The 23,071-nt window shown below is 39.9% G+C and overlaps 1 protein-coding gene across 1 annotated transcript; it reads left to right on the top strand.

Annotated features, from left to right (window-relative positions):
- Positions 1–411: 411 nt before the first annotated feature.
- On the top strand, positions 412–22,628 carry LIPN (lipase family member N). Its single transcript, XM_070780395.1, has 9 exons — positions 412–516; positions 1,884–2,001; positions 4,441–4,639; positions 6,292–6,401; positions 9,585–9,721; positions 14,374–14,520; positions 15,428–15,499; positions 16,032–16,103; positions 21,092–22,628. Exons 1-9 carry the CDS (start codon positions 412–414, stop codon positions 21,323–21,325), a joined length of 1,194 nt encoding a protein of 397 aa, XP_070636496.1. The 3' UTR covers positions 21,326–22,628.
- The last annotated feature ends 443 nt before the right edge of the window (positions 22,629–23,071 follow it).

Raw genomic sequence — 23,071 nt, forward strand, 5'->3', positions numbered from 1 at the left:
GTTTTCTATGTAGAGGATCATGTCATCTGCAAATAGTGAGAGTTTTACTTCTTCTTTTCCAATTTGGATTCCTTTTATTTCTTTTTCTGCTCTGATTGCTGTGGCCAAAACTTCCAAAACTATGTTGAATAGTAATGGTGAAAGTGGGCACCCTTGTCTTGTCCCTGACTTTAGAGGGAATGCTTTCAATTTTTCACCATCTGGAACTGAACTATGTCAGGGCAGTTTCTATGTGAAAAAATAGATTAATCGTGTTCAGAGTTGGCTCACTGTATTTACTCCCTTCTACACTGTCTCAGCTTTCTCAGGATGTTATTCAAGTTTTCACGGGGGGACTATTTCATTTCATTAATCACTTTTGACATATAACAACTTGTGGTTATTAAATGTTTTCTATCAGGCATTCCCACCATGTGGCTGTTTCTAACAACAGCCTATTTGATTTGTGGAACTCTAAATGCTGCTGGATTCTTCAATTTGGAAAAAGAAGCAAATCCTGAAGTGTGGATGAGTACTGTAAGTGATGGAGAATTCCAAAGAACATCAAGTAAAGCAAATTAATAGGTTGTAAGATTATTGAAGTTCCTGTTATAGCAGAAAATATCTGATATAGACTAAACATAAGTGATTTTTAGAGATTTTCTGGTGGCTCAGACAGTAAAGAATGCCTGCAGTGTAGGAGACCTGAGTTTGATCCCTGGGTAGGGAAGATCCTGGAGAAGGGAATGACTGCCCACTCCAGTATTCTTGCCTGGAGAATTCCATGGGCAGAGGAGCCAGGAGAGCTACAGTCCATGGGGTCTCAAAGAGTTAGACATGACTGGCAACTGAGCAAACACAGATTTTAAGCCCTCTGGACAATATATGTGACTGCCCTCTACTGGACCGTGGTTTTATTCCTTTGAACCAAGTGCAGTCTCACAGTTGACATTTGTATATATAAACATCAATTGTTTTATATATATGTGTGTGTGTGTGTGAGTCACTTTGCTGTAGCCCTAAAACTAAAACGACATTGTTAATCAACTATACCCCAGTATAAAATAAAAACTTCAGAAAGATGTAATACCTACATTCTGTGTATACACAATGGAACTTTACTCAGCTGTAAAAAGAATAATGCCATTTGCAGTTATATTGATGGGCCTAGAGATTATCATACCATGTAAGTCAGAAAGAGAAAGACAAATAGCATATGAAGTCACTGACATATGAAATCTGAAATATGATACAAATGAACTTATCAAGAGTTGGACACAACTGAGTGACTGAACTAACTAACGAAACGGGAGCAGACTCACAGAGAACAGATTTGTGGTTACAAAGGAAGGGGGACGGGGAGGGTTTGGGATTAGCAAGTGCAAACTATTATGTATAGAATGGATAAACAACAAGGTCCTATCGTCTCCTGCCTAGCACAGGGAACTATATTCAATATCCTATAATAAACCGTAATGGAAAAGAATATGAAAAAGAATATATATAATACATATATATTGTGTATATGTGTATAAAACTGAATTGGTTTGCTATACACCAGAAACTAACACAAATTTGTAAATTAACTACATTTCAATTAAAATATGTCTATATGTACTTTAAAAGAGACAACTGACTTGAGAATATAGTTTTGTCAGAAGAACGGGTCAAAGGTAGATATTATCTCCAAATCCCCCAAAGCATTCACCACTAGCAGACACTTTCTAATAGTCTACTTATTTTTTTAATTATGACTTTATGTAGTAAATTAATCTCACTGTTACCTGGGGCTGCAGATTTCAAATAATTTACCCTAATAAGCACACACTAGCTGCTCTGTTCTGGCTCCTTTTGATAACCTTTAGAGAAAATGTGTAGCTAATGCTTCTATTTTTACTGAGCAGAGTGAAATCATCACCTATAATGGCTACCCCAGTGAGGAGTATGAAGTAACCACTCAAGACGGGTACATACTCAGCGTCAATCGGATTCCCCATGGGCGAAAAGACACCAAGATCACAGGTACAAGACATGTCTATCTTGAGAAGGAGAATTGCACATGACTAAAATTTAGTACAGGAGAAGTTACTGGCTGTTCATTAAGATAGTGACTGATTTATCAAAATTGGTTTGAATTTTGGATTCATTTTTATACAGTTAACAGGAAGTCTCATTGTATTCCAATTCTCTGAAGGCAGGGAAGAACTGAAAATTACAAATGGCAAGACTGATCTAGTTGACTGCTGCCAGACTTGCTTCTTAGGGAGTCAATGTGGAGGTGGAGCCTACCTTATGTCAACTCATTGCTTATATTTCACGTGAGAAATTGCTGTATTCCCATAAAGTGGATTTCCTCATTTTTGGAAAGAGATTGTGTATATGCGTCAATCCCAATCTCCCAATTTCTCCCACACAACCCCCTTTCTCCCTAGATATCCATGTATTTGTTCTCTACATCTGTGTCTCTATTTCTGCTTTGTAAATAAGATCATCTATACCACTTTTCTAGATTCCATATATATGTGCTAATATAAGATATTTGTTTTACTTTTTCTGACTTACTTCACTCTGTATGCCACTCTGTAGGTCCATTCATATCTCTACAAATGACCCAATTTCATTCCTTTTCATGGCTGAGATGTATTCCATTACATACATGTACCACATTTTCTTTATCCATTCCTCTATTGACGAACATTTAGGTTCCTTCCATGTCCTGGCTATTGCAAACAGTACTGCTATGTATCCTTTTGAACTATGAGGGAAATGTAACCACAAATCTTCCGAGAAGGGAGAGAGAAGAGTAAGCAAAGTATCTGCAAAGGCTCAGTGGTCTTTATTTACCAAATCATTTACTGTGATCGCTCTGCATTATCTCATCTCCCATCCACATTCAGAGGCAGCTAAAATCATGTTGCTTAAGAATTCAAGAGTTTCAAAATGAAAAAATGGGAGTGTGACATGGGTAGGATTACTATATAAAATATGAGATGCCCAGTTAAAGTTGAATTTCAGATAAAGAGCAAATGAGTTTTTCATATGCCTCATTTTATGATATATTAAAAAGCTGCTGCTGCTGATGCTAAGTCACTTCAGTCGTGTCCAACTCTATGCGACCCCATAGATGGTAGCCTACCAGGTTCCCCCGTCCCTGGGATTCTCCAGGCAAGAACACTGGAGTGGGTTGCCATTTCCTCCTCCAATGCATGAAAGTGAAAAGTGAAAGTGAAGTCGCTCAGTCGTGTCCAACTCCTAGTGACCACATGGACTGCAGCCTACCAGGCTCCTCCGTCCATGGGATTTTCCAGGCAAGAGTACTGGAGTGGGTTGCCATTGCCTTCTCCTATATTAAAAAGCTGCTGCTGCTAAGTCGCTTCAGTCATGTCCGACTCTGTGCGACCCCATAGGTGGCAGCCCACCAGGCTCCCCCGTCCCTGGGATTCTCTAGGCAAGAACACTGGAGTGGGTTGCCATTTCCTTCTCCAATGCATGAAAGTGAAAAGTGAAAGGGAAGTCGCTCAGTCGTGTCCAACTCTTAGCAACCCTATGGACTGCAGCCTACCAGGCTCCTTCATCTATGGGATTTTCCAGGCAAGAGTACTGGAGTGGGGTGCCATTGCCTTCTCTGATATTAAAAAGCTTGTTCATTATTAATATGAAATGTAAATTTAACAGGGCATCTTGGGTCTTTTTGTTTATCTTTATTTTTGTTTTTGCTAAATCTTGCAACACCAAGCATGATGAAGAGTTGGGGGGAGCCACTATGAAGTATAAAAGGACAAACATTTATAGGAAAGACTTTGCTTAAGAAGGGAGGATAGAGGAGAAGGCAATGGCACCCCACTCCAGTACTCTTGCCTGGAAAATCCCATGGATGGAGAGCCTGGTAGGCTGCAGTCCATGGGGTCACTAAGAGTTGAACACGACTGAGCAACTTCACTTTCACTTTTCACTTTCATGCATTGGAAAAGGAAATGGCAACCCACTCCAGTGTTCTTGCCTGGAGAATCCCAGGGACGGGGAAGCCTGGTGGGCTGCCGTCTATGGTGTCGCACAGAGTCAGACACGACTGACGTGACTTAGCAGCAGCAGCAGCAAAGTTTCTAACCCGGTGGGTGCTCCTGCTCAGTATTACCGGAGACATTTGGAAATAGACATTTCCCATTTAGCTGTGTTTCCTCCGAGATGGGTTGGAAGGAGATTAGCACATATGCACCTCCTGGGCCTTGAAGCCTGATGTTCACTTTCTCTCTCCCTCTCGTTTAAAAAAAAAAAAAAGAAGGGAGGATAGAATTTGGACAAGATTGGGAATTAAAATATATTTATTATGTGTCTTTTTTTGGTTTTGGTTTTTTCCAGTGGGGGGTGTGTGTGTGTGTGTGTGTGCGCGTGTGATTCTTATGTTTCTGAGACGCTTTAGTTGTTATAAATTTCTCTCTCTGCCTTCTTGCCTCCCTCTAGGTGCCCGACCAGTTGTATATCTACAGCATGCCCTGTTTTCAGACAATACCTCCTGGCTTGAGAATTTTGCCAACGGCAGCCTTGGATTCCTTCTAGCTGATGCTGGTTATGATGTATGGATGGGGAACAGTCGGGGGAACACTTGGTCAAGAAGACACAAAACACTCTCAGTGAACGAAGAGAAATTCTGGGCCTTTAGGTAAACTATATCTAAGAAAGACCATGAACACAATTTGAGACAAGTCCTTTAAATATAATAGTGTGGACGGTATTAATAATAATGTATGATACTTGGAGTCACACAGCTCCTTGCAGTCTCTACTAACAGCTCAAAGGAAAGAAACAGCAGGACGCTCTGATTTACACTGATTCTTAGACAAGTGAATTATCATTTCAACAAGGTCATTTTAACATACGTTCCTATCCAATACAAAGTATGCCTCGAACGACAGCTTAGAAAATTTCTGGAACAAAGTATGCACTCATGCAGCCAATATTTACTGAGTGCATATTCTATGTACTGTTCTAGTCCCTGAGCATTCAAGAGTAAACCAGCCTCCACCTTCACGAAGCTTATATTTTTATCCTAGTGATGCTATTACAATTTTTTTTCTCTTGGACTGTCAATTAGTTTTGTAAAGATGATGTATATCAGTACTATATTATACCTACAGGAACTGTGGTTGAGAATGTATAGAATACCATTTTCAGGAAAACTCTAATATGAGATCTTTACAACCTTGTTATTAGGCAATAGGAAAGAATCTTTTGACATGCTGACTGTTTGCTTTAATGAAAGTGTTTTCTGCTGTCATCAGAGAAGAGGCTGATGCCTGCAGTATCCTTTCTCAGGCTTAAACTCCCTGGTTGTTTGAAGCCTGCTGCTAGAACAGAACCATATTAATGAAATATTCCATACCTTATTTCTGTACCTACTGACAAGTTGGAAGGAAAGGAAGAATAGGCCAGATTGTTATGGTGAAAGCTTTTGCCCAGGGGGAAGCATCACGAAATACTTCATGTAGCTGGTCCTTGGTTGGGAACTTGCAGCTTGTTTACTGTAAGGCATCACAATGATTCTCTTATACTGGAAAGTATCAATCTATATTTCCTCTCATGTTCTTTTAATAAGCAGGTCCTTAGTTTGTGAAGTACCTAACTCAACCATATATTATGTAAGCATTTTTTGTTCTCTCAACATTTGTATTAATGTTGGCTGAACCAGTACTACAGGATTTTGCTATATATTGAATATAACCATATATGGACAGAAATAATAATAGCAATGTCTGATTGAATGTCTAATTGCTGCTAGAGTCATTCCTTTAATACTATCCAGCCCCCAAAGCTCCCCTGCCATATAGCACTGCCATGCTTATTTTACAGATGATGACACTTAAGCTCAGAGCATTTAAGTAACTTACGGAAAACTACTCAGCTAGTACATGATACAATCATGATTTACAATTACTTCCATTTTGAAATCTGGGTGTTAAATGGCCCTAAGCATCTTGAAGTTCCCTGGGAGAGACTGAGAGAGAGGTGTGCAAACCAGATTAGGTAAAGGGCAGCAAAAGAAATGCAAGAGAAGGGAGTGAAGAGGAAGAATGTCAAGACTGAATTTCAGAAAATGTAGTATACACAAGCCTTGAAATCATTCCTGCTATTAGAAAGTAACACATATAAGCGTAGCAAACAAAAACCACAATAGCCTACATGTAACTGGATAAATAATGAAACACAAACCAAGTAAGTGGACAGCACAAAATTCTGTGTATAAAAAATAAATGAGCAAGTGCTCTGTTTTGAACTTAGCTGCAAATATTTATAAGGTTCTGTTTTATTCTTTAGCTTTCATGAAATGGCCAAATATGATCTCCCTGGAATAATAGACTTCATTGTAAATAAAACTGGTCAGCAGAAGTTGTATTTCGTTGGATATTCACTTGGTACTACAATAGGTATGTTTACAAGGGTCAACATTTTTACAAGGGTCAGAGCCATGCAAGGGTTCACCTTGGAATCAGGAACAGTCACTGTTCTACATTTACAGTGTCCTTAATTATATGTCCTGCGGTGGGAATGTAATTCTAGTGGCTGTAAACCTGAATTCCAGAGACTGTGAGTTTGTAGGAAGAATCTTTCATCCATTTCCAGTCACTGCAGCACAGTTGTAATGGTGATGTAATTTGCCAGGAATTCCAAAGAAATATTTCCGAAGACTGAGTCTCCAGATCTCCTCCAGGCTGAAAAAGTAAAGCCAAATTGCATGAAATATCCTTGAAGAATGTTAAATATACATCAATCATACCTTCCTCACAACCCACATGGACTATTAAAAAATAAAAAAGAGGGATTATATTCATATTTGAACAAATGTTAAAAGATATAGTAATGTTTTCTTTGTGAATCAGAATGCAAAAACTTACTATAATAAGTAAATTGGGCATATACATTCAGTGTATGATTCATGGGTGGCACAAGGGGTAAAGAACCCGCCTGCCAATGCAGGAGACATAAAAGACACGGGTTTGATCCCTAGCTCAGGAAGAGCCCCTGGAGGAGAAAATGGCAACCCACTCCAGTATTCTTGCCTGGAAAATCCCATGAACAGAAGAGCCTGGAGGGCTACAGTCCATAGGGTCACAAAGAGTTGGACACGACTGAAGTGACTTAGCATACAGTTAACTATAAGCACTGTATAGAAAGTTTTTTAAAAGTCCAAGAAATGTACTTTGAATGTATACTTCTTAATGGTTTCCCAAATTTTTTCAAAAAAGAAATCAATAATCTAGCTCCAAATAAAAATTTAAAAACCCTATACTACTAAAAATATGAATTTGTTATCAATCTTCCACTAAAATTTCTAATTTTAAGAGACTGGGTTAAAGGAAAATGTACTCTTAGTTTGGGTGAAACTGTGTGAGAGATAATAAATAATCCTACATTACCACTATTATCATCAAGAACAAACATGTATTTACCAGTGCTTTATACTGATAGAGTAAAAATGAAAGTTGCTCAGTCATGTGTGACTCTTTGTGACTCCGTGGACTATACAATGGAGTATACATGTCTATACATGGGGTATACAGTTCTCCAGGCCAGAATACTGGAGTGGGTAGCCTTTTTCCCTTCTTCTGGGGATCTTCCCGACCCAGGGATCACACCCAGGTCTTCCGCATTGCAGGATTCTTCACCAGCTGAGCCACCAGGGAAGCCTATTTATACTGATAGGCAGCTTACAAATTTAGGAGAGCTGTGAGGCTGTGAGCATTGTTTCCCAGGGGGCGCTAGAGGTAAAGAACCCACCTGCCAGTGCAGGAGACATGAGAGACCTGGGTTTGATCCCTGGATCGGGAAGATCCCCTGGAGAAGGGTATTACAACCCACTCCAATAGTCCTGCCCGGAGACCCATGGACGGAGGATCCTGGCCGGCTACTGTCCATAGGGTTGCAAAGAATCAGACACAACTGAAGCAACTTAGCTTGCAGCATATGAGCATTAGAGAGAATATACTAAAGGAGTATCAAAGAACTAGTAAGAGGACCCTATCCCCCAACAACAAAAAAAAAAACCTGCCACTAACAGGAAAATAATCATACCATAATTGCTAACAGAAGCATTTTCTATGTTTAGGGCTTTTCATTCAGGACCTTTACTACAATATCCCTCTCTAAGCTTTAGAACAAGCCTACCACTATTATTCCCATCTCATAGAAAAAACAGAAGTTCAAAGAAATTAACTGGCTCCTTCAAGGTCTCTTAACACATTAGAGATGGCACCCAAAATTCACACCAGGTAATCTTGACTTCACTGATGGGGTTCTCGGGTGCTGTGGAGAGATTGTATGGAGAAAGATGATTTGAGTGTGACTAGAAAAGTAGGTAAGACTCAGATGTGCTCTCATTACCTGATTGGCAGGGAAAATAGTCAATTTGATTATCAGGGCTCTGCATTGCATTTCAAGCATGACATTTTTCAGTGAGCATGATTTGCATCCTGAGCAGAGAAATTTCTGTTATGTGGGAAGGAACGATTCTTCACAAGACTTTTAACAAGTCAGGCCCAGCCCATTAAATACAGCGTGGAGTAGGACTCTTCAGCCAGTATGACCATCAAAAACTTACCTCTGCACGTTTCTAGACATCTTCTGGGGAGAGCTATTATGCCTGTTTCAGTTTTTGTATCAGTGCCCAGCCAGCTCCTTTTCTGGTTAAGACAGTTTCAATATTTCAACAAGAAATTCAGAAAAAAAAAAAAACTTCTGCTATGGTTTTGCGTGCACGTAAACACACACACACACAATGGAGGGGGGCCCAGGAAAGCACAACAGGGAATCAAAACAAAGAGAACCTCCACATAGACTTTCCTGTGTGGGCCTGAGCCCCACCACCTTCACCCTCATATTGCTAGATACAAATGCAATGCTATTGTTTTATAAATGCAGACACTTGGTCCTTCCTGGGACCATGGTGGACCTTTTGGAAGCAGAGAAGATTCTGGAGGTTTGGTAAGTATGCAATGAAGCACTGGGAGCAATGCAATCTCGTTCCACTCTGAGAAAGAAAAACCGTGGAATAGCTGTGTGTGTGTGCTCAGTCACGTCCAACTCTTTGTAACCCCACAAACTACAGCCTGCCAGGCTCCTCTGTCCATGAGATCTTCCCAGCAAGAATACTGGAGTGGGTTGCCATTTCCTCCTCCAGAATAGCTATATGGTGATGCATAAAGAGCTGATTGATTTACCTCCTACAAACTGATCATTTATTTCTAGAGGTTCCGTGACTCTGTCATCTCCAAGTTGGAGTAGAGTGAGAATACTGCCAGCGCTTAGCCCCTGCTTGGTGGGGGTTGAGGGCATGCTCAGTGTACTTGGCAGGAGTTGCTTCAGCAATTTATCCCTAACTTTCCCCAACCAAGTTAAATGTCCAGAATAAGAAAGAAATGGAGATTTGAGAGTAGACAGGGTTGAAAATAGATTAACTTTGCAGAATAACTCAGAAGAGTTGCCCAATTCATCCCCCCCAATTGCTGCAGTAGAAGAATAAAATGAAAAAGGAGAGCTTCACTTTTGTTAGTAGAAACATTACATCACTACTCCTAAATTTAATGCGGTTGTCTTATCTCATGTTTTCTTAGGGTTTGTAGCCTTTGCCACCATGCCTGAACTGGCACAAAGAATCAAAATGAATTTTGCCTTGGGTCCTGTGGTCTCTTTCAAATATCCCACGGGCATTTTTACCAGATTTTTCCAACTTCCGAGTTCTGCAATCAAGGTAAGTTCTTCCTTTTGCCACAGTGTATATGAGGATCTCCTTTTGGATGATAGACCCTTATTATTTGAAAATCTATGAAACGAAAGTAGGACATTTTGAAATCTGTAGATCCCAGACTCTGGGGGCAGGTGCTGTGTGTGTGTGTGTGTGTGTGTGTGTGTGTGTGTGTGTGTCTACGTCACAGCATCTACAGCTCTCATATATAACTCACTATACTCAGTTATTAACAGACCTGAGTATAACTCAGAATTTCTAGCTGAGCTGACTGCTATGGCAATTTCCTTGTTCTGTTCTTGTTCCACTGGGCATGTCAATGAATTCACAGTGCTCAAATGGAAGACATTTTTTGATTTGATCACTGATGTCCTTGACTTTGATGTTAGATAAGTTGGAATAATATACCCCTTTCCATATGGGAGCTTGCTTCAATTTACTAAAGTGAAAATGCCAAAGCCTAAAGGTTTTACAGCTGAATTATTCATTCAACTATTTATTGGTTATTTTCCATTGGTTGGAAAACTGGTTTGATGGTCAATTGTGAATTTAAGATTTTATCCATTAAAAGTTTTTCTCTGTTTGCTTTTTGTTTCTCTAAAAAGCTCACTGACTAGTATTTTATCAAGATTGCCCCTTAAATGTGAATTGAAGGATAAAATAAGTTGTGGCCAAAATGAGATCAAAGAGACAAGTCAGGATATCAATAATTCATTTTTAAGATGAGATCCTGGTTTGTGGTGGAGAGGTAGGAATGGGAAAAAAAAAAAAAGGATTTGTGAGTTAACACAAGGAAGAACTTTCATGAGCCCTAATGATTGATTTGATAGTAGGTTTTTGGTATTGTTTAATAAACTTAGTTCTAGGAGGTCTGCTAGGTCTTCAGCTTCAGCTGATCAACTTCAGCTTCTCTACCATCTTCAGGTGATAGAGGCATAGATTTGAATTACTGTGATGTTGAATGGTTTGCCTTGGAAACGAACCGAGATCATTCTGTCACTTTTGTGGTTGCACCCAAGTACTGCATTTTGGACTCTTGTTGATTATGAGGACTACTCCATTTCTTCTGTGGGATTCTTGCCCATAATAGTAGATGTCAGGGTCATTTGAATTAAATTCACCCATTCCCGTTCATTTTAGTTCACTGATTCTTAAGATGTTTATGTTTATTCTTACCATCTCCTGCTTGACCATGTCCAATTTTCCTTAATTCATTGCTCTAACACTCCAGGTTCCTATGCAATACTGTTTTCAGTATCGTATCTTTTTGTTCTTTTATACAGTTCATGAGGTTCTCACTGCAAGTATACTGGAGTGATTTGACATTCCCTCCTCCAGTGGATCATATTTTGTGGGGAAAGACTAGAGATCTCTTCAGGAAATTGGAGATATCAAGGGAACATTTCACCCAAAGATGGGTACAGTAAAGGAGAGAAGCAGTAGAGACCTAGCAGACATTGAAGAAATTAAGAAGAGATAGAAATAAAACATGGAAGAACTGTACAACAAAGATCTTAATGAACTGGGTTAGTACAATGACATGGTCATTCACCCAGAGCCAGACATTCTGGAGTGTGAAGTTAAGTGGGCTTTAGGAATCACTGATGTTAATAAAGCTAATGGATGCAATGGAATTCCAATAGAACTAATCAAAACCTTAAAGGATAATGCCATCAAGGTGTTGCACTCAATATGTCAGCAAATCTGGATGACCCAGCAGTGGCCACAGGACTGGAAAAGGTCAGTCCTCATTTCGATCCCCAAGAAGAGTAGTACTAAAGAATGTGCTAACCATTGGAAAATTGTACTTATTTCCCATGCTAGTAAGGTCATGCTTAAAATATTGCATGCTAGGCTTCAGCATTATGTGAGCCAAGAACTTTCAAATGTCCAAGCTGGGTTTAGAAACGAAAAGAAACCAGAAATCAAATTGCCAGCATTTGCTGGATCGTAGAGAAAGCAAGGGAATTCCAAAAAAAAGGTCTATGTCTGTTTCATCAACTATGCTAAAGCCTTTGACTCTGTGGTCATAACAAACTGTGGAAAGCTCTTAACGAGATGGGAATACCAAACCATCTTACCTGTCTTCTGAGAAAGCTGTCTGTGGGTTGAGAAGCAAAAGTTGGAACCCTGTATAGAACAGCTGATTGATTCAAGATTGAGAAAGCAGTATGACAAGGCTGCCTGTTGTCACTCTGTTTAACCTATACACTGAGCATATCATAAGAAATGCCGGGCTAGAATCAAGATATACAGGAAAAACATCAACAACCTCAGATATTCAAATACTGCCACTCTAATAGCAGAAAGTGAAGAGGAACTAAAGAGCCTCTTGATGAGAGTGAAGAGGGAGAGTGAAAAAGATGGCTTGAAACTAATATTAAAAAACCTAAGATCATGGCATCCAGTCCCATCACTTCATGGCAAACAGAAGGGGGGGAAGGTGGAAGTAGTGACAGATTTCCCCTTCTTGGGCTCTAAAATCACTACAGATGGTGACTGCAGCCATGAAATCAGAAAGTGATTGCTTCTTGGCAGGAAAGTTGTGACAAACCTACACATGTGTTGAAAAACAGAGACATCACTCTTCCAACAAAGATCCGTATAGTCAAGCTATGGTCTTCCCAATGGTCATGTGCAGTTGTGACAGCTGAACTGTAAAAACGTCAGAGAGCCAAAGAATTGATACCTTTGAACTGTGGTGCTGGAGAAGACTCCTGAAAGTCCCTTGGACACCAAGGAGATCAAACCAGTCAATCTTAAGGGAAGTCAACCCTGAATATTTGTTGGAAGTACTGATGCTAAAGCTCTAGCTCCAGTATTCTGGTCATCTGATGTGAACAGTCAACTCACTGGAGAAGTCCCTGATACTGGGAAAGATTGAGAGAAGAAGGAGAAGAGGGTGTCAGAGAATGAAATGGCTGAATGGACATGAACCGATGCAATGGACATGAATTTGAGCAAACTTCGGGAGATGGTGAGGGACAGGGAGGCCTAGTGTACTGCAGTCCATGGGATCTCAAAGAGTCAGACACGACTGGGCAACTGAACAACAGCAACAATAAACTTAGGGATTCCCAGGTGGCTCAGTGATAAAGAATCCACCTGCTAATGCAGGAGATGCAGAGATATGGGTTCAATCCCTGGGTCAGGAAGATCCCCTGAAGGAGGAAATGGCAGTTCACTCCAGTATTCTTGCTGGGAAAATTTCATGGACAGGGGAGCCTAGAGAGCTACAATCTATGGATTTGCAAAGAGTGGGACACAACTGAATGACTGAATACAATGCTTCCCTCATAGCTCAGTTGGTAAAGAATCTGCCTGCAATGCAGGAGACCTAGGTTAGATTCCTGGGTTGGGAAAATCCCCTGGAGAAGGAAATGGCAATCCACTCCAGTATTCTTGCCTGGAAAATGCCATGGACAGAGGAGTCTGGTGGGCTACAGTCCATGGGGTCGCAAGAGTCAGACACGACTTAGTGACTAAACCACAATGTAACTTCCCTTTTGTGTGATTGATAGTTCTATTTCAAAATGTGTTGGCATCCATTAATTTGGGATGTTTTCTACATTGGGGCAGAGTTAAGCAGGCAAACTGCTGCTGCTAAATCACGTCAGTTGTGTCCGACGCTGTGCGACCCCATAGACAGCAGCCCACCAGGCTCCCCGGTCCCTGGGATTCTCCAGGCAAGAACACTGGAGTGGGTTGCCATTTCCCTCTCCAATGCATGAAAGTGAAAAATGAAAGTGAAGTCGCTCAGTCATGCCCCACTCTTAGCGACCCCATGGACTGCAGCCTGCCAGGCTCCTCCATCCATGGGATTTTCCAGGCATGAGTACTGGAGTGGGTTGCCATTGCCTTCTCCAAGCAGGCAAACTAGTTAAAGTAAATCCAGAGATAGACACATGTATCACTAAGTATACCTGTTTTGCATATGTATTGCTTTGCCTACATAGGTCAGGTCTGAGGTAGGTATTTCCCCTAATTTATCTCAGTTTCTAATTCCCTATTGTCAAACTTTCTGCCAATTTAAGTCCCATTCTCTACTCCTACCCCTCCATAATATCTGTTGCCCCTAGAAGCTCCAGTCATTCCATCGGAGATCCCCACCCAAGCTTGCTTTTATAAACTCTAGAAGTTTTAATCAAGCTGTTGCCCATGACATCATTTTCTTCTATCCAATGGCACCCTCCCTTCAGTACACTTTCCTCTACTTTTTAGCATGAAAGTCATGCACTCTGGTACACTATCAGAAAGGTGATGTGCACATGGGTAAAACCCTGCTTTTCTTTCCTAATCAAGGCAATGTTTGACCTTAAAGGAGAAACTGTTCTACTTCTTTTGCCAGTTAATGAGAAATATAGGTAATCCCTGATTGGACTGATGTCAGGGGAGCTTTCATAATGGATAAATTAGCTAATCTGGGGCTGAAGATCATTGCTACCATCTCCTTGTAAATTATGTTTGATGATATTCCCTAGGTAAAGATTGATTTATAAATAGTTACTTTTCCAAAATAACTTGGTCTCCTTGAGCAAAACAGGAAAAAAATAAATGAATATAAATAGATTCCTAAGAATTCTCATTCCGGGGTGAAGGGAATGTCAAGAAGTCTGAAAATGATTCTTGAAAGAATAATTATTTTTTATTTTTTACAGAAGTTGTTTGGTACCAAAGGTTTCTTTTTAGAAGAAAGTATAGGGAAGTCACCTTCTATCAAAATCTGCAACAATAAAATATTATGGGTGATATGTAGAGAATTTATGTCTTTATGGGCAGGATCCAACAAGAAAAACATGAATATGGTATGTATAATGATTCGAGGGCCGTTTGATGCTTTTAGAAATTCCAGCTTTCCTTTGGTTCTTCTTTTTGTTTTTTATTCATTTATTTTTGGCTGTGCTGGGTCTTTGTTGCTGTGCAGGCTTTCTCTGGTTGCAGGGAGTGGGGGTTACTCTCTAGTTGAGGTGCGTGGGCTTCTCATTGCAGTGGCTTCTCTTGTTCTGGAGAACAGGTTCCAGGCATGCTGGCTTTAGTAGTGTGGTTCCTGGGCTCTAGAGCACAGGCTCAATAGTTGTGGCCCATGGGCTTAGTTGCTCCACGATATGTGGAATCTTCCCAGATCCGGGATCAAACCTGTGTCTTCTGCATTGGCGGGTGGGTTCTTTACCACTTAGCCACCAAGGAAGTTCCCTTTGTTTCATTTTGATGCATCTATCATATTACATAAATTAATGCAGTGTTCTTAATTCATTTTAAAGGCAGAGATTTTCTCTGCCTAGAAGATTAGATATTCAGTGTGAAGACTGGAGAAGAGAATAGGCAGCTTCATCCTTTCATCTCTGGTCAAATTTAAGCTAATAGTTGTCCAACAATAGGTAGCAGTTTCACATGTTTGGAATTAGCCACCACTTACTATAGTCAGCTTGATTTTATAATACAGTGCATTAAAAAATAAAATAAAATCCTAGGAAAGAGGCTTTAAACTTGTTCTTTGTGCCCTGTCTTGTTGGATCACGTTAGCCTCAAATAAAATGCACCACTTGAAACATATAAAACAGCGTGGAATGGAATGGAATGGATTCTGCCTTGCCATTCTACTGCAATATTTGTTTATTCATTCTTAGCATAATTATTCTCTGCTTCTTAAAGGCACAGTTTTTTCATTGGGTGGTCATTGCTTTAATATGTTTTGTTTTGTTTTATCTTCAGAGCCGAATGGATGTGTATATGTCCCATGCTCCCACTGGATCATCAATACAGAACATCCTGCATTTAAAACAGGTAGTGTCTTTGTCACGGAAAACCATTCCCCTTATTTTCTTTATATTTGAAAGGACAGAGTTAGCATGTCTGTTCTAAGAAGCTTGGCAGCTAGCTTCCATTTAACCTTTTTCTGCATCTTTATAGTTGCATTTCCCCGGATTTTAAGAGAAAGAACAAGGTATGTGCAGACCAAGTCAGTCACATAAATGAATCCCATTTTCAATACGAGCTTGTAAAGTAGGCTCTGAGCTGAAACTAAACAAACTTGGAGAACCTCAGAAGAACTGAGCCTTCCCCAGAGAGAAATACCTGCCGTTTGATTTCCCTCAGTGAGTCTCGGGTTCTCACTAGCTTTTCCTTCAAACCAAGGAATTCATGGCCTGCCTTTCTCTTGATCTTGTTTTGCACACTGACAAAATTTATTTATATCCTCCGGTGATGCAGAAGCCTTATTTTCTTCCCAGCATACAGTATATTTTTCTAAGATTTGCTATTAACAATCGTAATTCTTATTCTCAACACTACTTTTCTATAAAACATTTCATTCCAGCTTTATCATTCTGATGAATTCAGAGCTTATGACTGGGGAAGTGAAGCTGAAAACAGGCGTCACTACAATCAGGTGAGTTACTCAGAGCAACCCTAGAAGGCTGGCTTTGAAAAATTATAATGATAAATTATTTGACAGTAAAAAGAATCCTAGCTGGCACTTGGTCACATTCACATTGGTATACAGAGATTTCTCATAGTGTATTTTAAATATTTATTTATTTCAAAAAATCTAAAAATAAAAGAAGTATATACTAAGGAAATTAAACTGTTTATAATCCCTCCACCCAGAGATAACTAGATAGATCAATATTTTGTTACATTTCTTCCAATCACAACATCACTGCTTTTCCACAACTTTCAATCTTATTTTTTACTTATAGTCATAGCAAAACATAACTAATGTTGCAAGAGACATTTTTAATATAATTTTAATGGCTGCATAATAATTAAAATTGTATGATAAAATTTATATAGTAACTGAATACATACTTCTTGATACCAACAGAAAAAAATAAAATTGCACATAGAAGTTAAGAGAATTATCCACTTGTAAGGAGTGGAGTCTTAAGGCATCTTTTTCCCTCTAACTTTCCATACCAAAATTTATGTATTCATTTAGCCATCCAATGCTTTTAATCAACGCTGTTGCCAAGCTTCCATTTTTTTTTCTAAGTCAGAAGCTGGGTTTCTCAGTATGAACTAAAAATGTTAAATTAAATTTTTCCTTTATTTTCCCAAACTGGCATGCTTAAAGCTATGGGTACAAACATAGGTCAATTAAATTGTTTCTGGGCCTCAAATGAGTCGATCAGACCAGTCAATTTCTCAGTTGTTGTTTAGTCAATAGGTCATGTCCAACTGTTTTGTAATGCCATGGACATTAGCCTGCCAGGCTCCTCTGCCCATGGAATTTCCCAGGCAAGAATATTGGAGTGGGTTGCCACTTCCTTCTCTCGGGATCTTTTCCACCCAGGGATCGAACCCATGTCTCCTGTATTGTCAAGCGGATCCTTTACTGCTGAGCCACCAGGGAAGCCCTCAATTTCTCAGTAACAGATTGAATTGTTAGGGAAATGAATCTGCTAGCTTCTAAGACAATGAGTGTGGTATATAATTATATTATTTTTTATTAGCATGATTAAGATGTGATTTACATACAGTATAAGTCACTGATTTTATATGCTCAACTCAGTGTTTCAACGAATATATCCATTCATGTAACCATATCACAAGCAAAATATTGAACATTTTCATTACCCACAAAAGTTTTCTCCTGTTTCTCAGACAATATAAATTCACAGATGCATATATTTGCAAATGCTTAGAAAAAGGCCAAAAAATAAACAGCACATGTTAAAGTGATAACTCTCAAGAAAAGGAAGAAAGAAAAGGTGAAGTGGATGCACATAAAGGAGTAAAAGGAGGCTCTTATTTTGGATTTCACACACTTTTGTTCTCTTTCATTGTTTTTCATGAACATGTTATATTTATATATTGTTTATATTTACAAGAAAATAAGACCAAAAAATCACATACACATAAAACCATTATTATCAAGTTCTCTTTTTACAGCTTTATTGAGGCAAAACTGACCCAAAAGATTTAATATTGAAGTATATGATGTGAAAATTGAGAGTGTAAATGTTCTCAGAATTTACAGTTAAGCTAGCTGGGCCTACCCTACTCCAGGCCAATTCTATTTTATTTGCTTGCAATTTTGTATCATTGGAAGTCAGTTTTTATTTTATTTTATTTTTAAACTTTACAATATTGTATTAGTTTTGCCAAATATCGAAATGAATCCACCACAGGTATACATGTGTTCCCCATCCTGAACCCTCCTCCCTTCTCCCTCCCCATACCATCCCTCTGGGTCGTCCCAGTGCACCAGCCCCAAGCATCCAGTATCGTGCATCGAACCTGGACTGGAAGTCAATTTTAATTCCGTTCTCAACAGTGTGTCCTCTTCATAAGTTCCCAACACAACCTCTGTGTCCATTTTATGTTTTCTTGAGAATAAAAAGATTAACTTATATAAGCCTTATGAGGGTAGGAATTTTCTTCTGTTTTGTTCAGTATTGTGCCAGCTGGTAGAGTAGCTGGCACTCAATAGTCCCTTGATAATCATTTGTTCTATGAATGAAATTTCTTAACTTCCCTCTAATCCACCTTAAAATCTCTCTGTCTTTTTGATTCTGTCTTTCCTTTCACTCTCAGAATATGATGGTCCTCTTATCCAAGTTATCCTGTCTTGTGTCCTCAATCCCATCTCTTCTCATCTATTCTTACTGGCTTCTCTTACTATCTTAAATGAACTCCTGTTTCATACAAAAAAACAAACAGAAACCCTTCCCTCAAGCCTTCAATTCTATCAATCCATGCTTCCATCATTCTGTTTTTATCAACATTTTTTAATATCTAAATATGTTAAGTATCTCTACTTCTCCACTCACTCCTGAACACTGGAAAAGGTAGTTTGAGTCTTCATCCTTTTATTATAGCTGTTCTATTTAAGGTACCTTCCCTGGTGGCTCAGACTATAAAGAGTCTCCCTGCAATGTGAAACATCTGGGTTAAATCCCTGGATGGGGAAGATCCCCTGGAGAAGGAAATGGCAACTCATTCCAGTATTCTTGCCTGGAAAACCCCGTGGATGGAGGAGCCTGGCAGGCCTCAGTCCATGGGATCATTTGTGGCTTTTAATTGCCAAACATAATTGCCTGTTCTCACTTGTAGTGTTAGTTACCATAGACTCCTTGCAACTTACCACCCAGACTTGGATTTCCATAATGTAACACTCTGTTTTTTTTCCCTCCCTTTTTGATTGCTCTCTTTATCCTCTCACTAGCTACTCTCTAACCCTCACTGCTCTCAATTATCAGAATTCTCCACAATTCTTCCCATATCTCTCCCCTTTGTGTTTGAATAGTTTAGCCATCTCTACAGCTTCAACTGAGGGCTTCGCTGGTGGTTCAGTGGCAAAGAATAGGACTGCCAGTGCCCGAGATGTGGATTCGATCCCTGGGTCAGGAAGATCCCCGGAGAAGGAAATGGCAACCCACTCCAGTAATCTCGCCTGGGAAATCTCATGGACAGAGGAGCCTGATGGGCTATAGTCCATGTCATCACAGAATCAGACATGATTTAGCGACTGAACAACAGCTTCAGTTATCCTGCTCTGAGGATAATCCAAACTGCCTGCCTGTATTTTTTCGGGACCCCTTCCCAACAAATTTCTTCAAGTCATCCCACAAACTAGGCAGAGCTATGAGAAATGACCCTGCCTTGTCTCTAAAACTTCTGAAGGATGCCCAACTGCCTTAACCTGGCATTTAGACCTTGACTGTCTCCAGTCTTATATCTTACTGTATTCCCTTACATAGTTTCCTTTTGGGGTACACTGGGCAGCTTGCCATTCCTGACCACAGCACACATGCTCTATCTGCCTGCCCACCTTCATCCTTATCTTTGAAATACAACCTTTCCTCAATGAAAATGACAGTGTTAGTTGCTCGGATGTGTCCAACTCTTTGCAACCCCTTGGATGGTAGCCCACTAGTCTCCCTTGTCCATGGGATTCTCCAGGCAAGAATACTGGAGTGCGTAGCCAGGCTCTTCTCCAGGGGATCTTCCTGACCCGTGGATCAAATCCCGATCTCCTGCATTTCAGGCAGACGTTTTACCATCTGAAGCACCAGGGAAGCCCTTCAAATGACTGCTCTTTACATGAAACCTCAGTGGAAAATAATTTCTTCTTTGTCTTCATTTCCATCATATTTGGGGAATGTTTTGTAGCATTTAACATACCCTCCTTTGTATCAGATCAGATCAGATCAGATCAGTTGCTCAGTCGTGTCTGACTCTTTGCAACCCCATGAATCGCAGCACGCCAGGCCTCCCTGTCCATCACCAACTCCCAGAGTTCACTCAGACTCACGTCCATCGAGTCAGTGATGCCATCCAGCCATCTCATCCTCTGTCGTCCCCTTCTCCTCCTGCCCCCAATCCCTCCCAGCATCAGAGTCTTTTCCAGTGAGTCAACTCTTCGCATGAGGTGGCCAAAGTACTGGAGTTTCAGCTTCAGGATCATTCCTTCCAAAGAAATCCCAGGGCTGATGTCCTTCAGAATGGACTGGTTGGATCTCCTTGCAGTCCAAGGGACTCTCAAGAGTCTTCTCCAACACCACAGTTCAAAAGCATCAATTCTTCGGCGCTCAGCCTTCTTCACAGTCCAACTCTCACATCCATACATGACCACAGGAAAAACCATAGCCTTGACTAGACGAACCTCTGTTGGCTAAGTAATGTCTCTGCTTTTGAATATGCTATCTAGATTGGTCATAACTTTCCTTCCAAGGAGTAAGCCTCTTTTAATTTCATGGCTACAGTCACCATCTGTAGTGATTTTGGAGCCCAGAAAAATAAAGTCTGACACTGTTTCCACTGTTTCCACATCTATTCCCCATGAAGTGATGGGACCAGATGCCATGATCTTCATTTTCTGAATGTTGAGCTTTAAGCCAACTTTTTCACTCTCCACTTTCACCTTCATCAAGAGGCTTTTGAGTTCCTCTTCACTTTCTGCCATAAGGGTGGTGTCATCTGCATATCTGAGGTTATTGATATTTCTCCCAGCAATCTTGATTCCAGTTTGTGTTTCTTCCAGTCCAGCATTTCTCATGATGTACACTGCATATAAGTTAAATAAACAGGGTGACAATATACAGCCTTGACATACTATTTTTCCTATTTGGAACCAGTCTGTTGTTCCATGTCCAGTTCTAACTGTTGCTTCCTGATCTGCATACAAATTTCTCAAGAGGCAGATCAGGTGGTCTGGTATTCCCATCTCTTTCAGAATTTTCCACAGTTTATATGCAAATATTTATTTAGCCATTTTGCCTTGTTCCTTCACACTCCTTGAATATGGGGACCATTGCATGCTGTCTTCCTATGGTCATTGTAAATACTCATCTAGTAGTCTCTCTACTTATTTGAAGTCAGTTGTTGCTCTGAGGAGCTTCCTCTCATGAAATGTCCTTTCTCTGTCTTCCGTAGAGTCATCCTCCACTATATGACCTGACTGCCATGAAAGTACCTACTGCTATTTGGGCAGGTGGAAATGATATTCTTATCACACCCCGAGATGTGGCCAGGATACTCCCCCAAATCAGGAATCTCCGTTACTTCAAACTATTGCCGGATTGGAACCACTTTGATTTCATCTGGGGCCTCGATGCTGCTAAACGAGTATACAGCAAAATCATAGATTTGATGAAGTCATATCCCTAACTGCAATATACCTACTTTTCAGATAGGAGTTGCTTCCAAGCCCATAAGAGGCTTTGGGGAAATACTAGTCTACTTAAATAGCAGTGAGATGTACACCGGCCTCCTTCACCTTGTTGCTTTTGCTGAGGTGTTCTCTTATCATGGCATCCCAGCTAGGAATTATTCCAACTGTGCTGCTCTTTCTCAAGCAAATGTCCACATCTGAACTCTCAGAATCTCTTCCTTTCAGTCAGAGCCAAGTCCATGCTTTTCATCTAAGAAGCTCTAGCAAACTCTTCTCTGCTAACTGTACACTTCAGGGAAGAATTAAAGGAGGCCTTTGTCTTTCTTATTTCAAATATATATAGTGGCTTCATGCAAATAATACCCACTCCCCATCCTTTTTTTTTCAAAGGATTGAATGTAAGCATAGGAGTGCTGGCCTAGAAAAATCTTGTCGGGAGGTTATTTGGGAAAATATTTCAGATGGCTGTAATCTGTGGCTTTCTCAAAATCACAGTCTGAGCAATAGTCACATGGTCATCTAGTAGACAAGCCATGAAATAAGCCTGATCCACATCAAGCTTGAAAAGAACAGCAGAATGGAAAACAAACCACATCAAACTATTCCTGGAGTTTTACTGTTACAAGCTGGGGGATTGGGAGGGGGTTGCAGAGACAAGATTGAGGATGACTAGGATAAACTGAATTTCTAGTTGTTAAAATTTTTCACTGTAGACTACTGTCTTTAAAACAAGGTTAAAGTGAATAAAGCTTTTTGAAAATAGTGTACTAGAACTCATAGACAGTAGTCTTAAGTGATAGCATTTGAGAGCTCATTATTTCTTGTTTTGCTTTAAAGATAAACTAAACTGATCAGCCATTATGCCTTCATTATCAAAGTGGAATTTATACTATTGCATTCATACCCTTTAGCATTTAAAGCAGCTTTCTGAAAGCCTGACTGAGGACCAGAAGAGAGGCACTAGGGATTCTAAAGTCGTGCTTTATTTCAGTCTCTAACTGATGCCAGACACTGAGTCTAGGACTCAGTACAGAGTTCCAAGAGTAGCAGGAAGTTTTAGTGTCAGTTCTATATTCCTGAATGAATTCATTCAGGAATGAATTCCAGGTGCGAACCTGGAAAGGACCTTTCCTTCCATGAAGATGTAATTAATGGAAAACTGTCTATGAGCCTCAAGGAATCATAAATTTAATAAATAATGCACAATACGTACTTTCAGCAGTTTAATTTAAAACAGATAAGTGTAGTAGTTCACAAATATTTGCATGCAGAGTCAAGGTCTTTGGATGCTGAATACTATATAATCATTCTCCAATAAATAATCTATAATTGATCATTTTTAGTTTTAGTGTCTTTAAAAGGGATGACAATTTTTTAAAATTTGGGAAGCAAGTTTAAATAAAATCCTTTTACGTCTTTATAGTATTTATTTACCAAGATTAAACTAATTTTATCACAGTTTTTAGTGACTTTTATTGAGCTCATTCAAAGATCACATGGTAGTTTTCGTATAGGCAATACGTTCTGTTTTGCGTGCATACATACTAAGTTGTTTTAGTCATGTCTGACTCTTTGCAACCTTATGGACCGTAGCCTACTAGGCTCCTCTATCCATGGGGATTCTCCGGGAAAGAATACTGGAGTGGGTTGCCATGCCCTCCTCCAGGGGATCTTCCCATCCCAGGAATTGAACCTGTGTCTCTTACATCTCCTGCATTGATAGACAGGTTCTTTACCACTAA

Source organism: Bos indicus, chromosome 26, assembly GCF_029378745.1.
Source record: "Bos indicus isolate NIAB-ARS_2022 breed Sahiwal x Tharparkar chromosome 26, NIAB-ARS_B.indTharparkar_mat_pri_1.0, whole genome shotgun sequence".
NCBI classification, from domain to species: Eukaryota; Metazoa; Chordata; class Mammalia; order Artiodactyla; family Bovidae; genus Bos; species Bos indicus.

Excerpts from the sequence above, each read along its gene's own strand:
- LIPN (XM_070780395.1), top strand. The coding sequence starts at position 412 with ATGTGGCTGTTTCTAACAACAGCCTATTTGATTTGTGGAACTCTAAAT. Across the intron at positions 2,002-4,440 it reads AAAAGACACCAAGATCACAG|GTGCCCGACCAGTTGTATAT; the intron begins GTACAAGACATG and ends GCCTCCCTCTAG. Across the intron at positions 4,640-6,291 it reads GAGAAATTCTGGGCCTTTAG|CTTTCATGAAATGGCCAAAT; the intron begins GTAAACTATATC and ends TTTATTCTTTAG.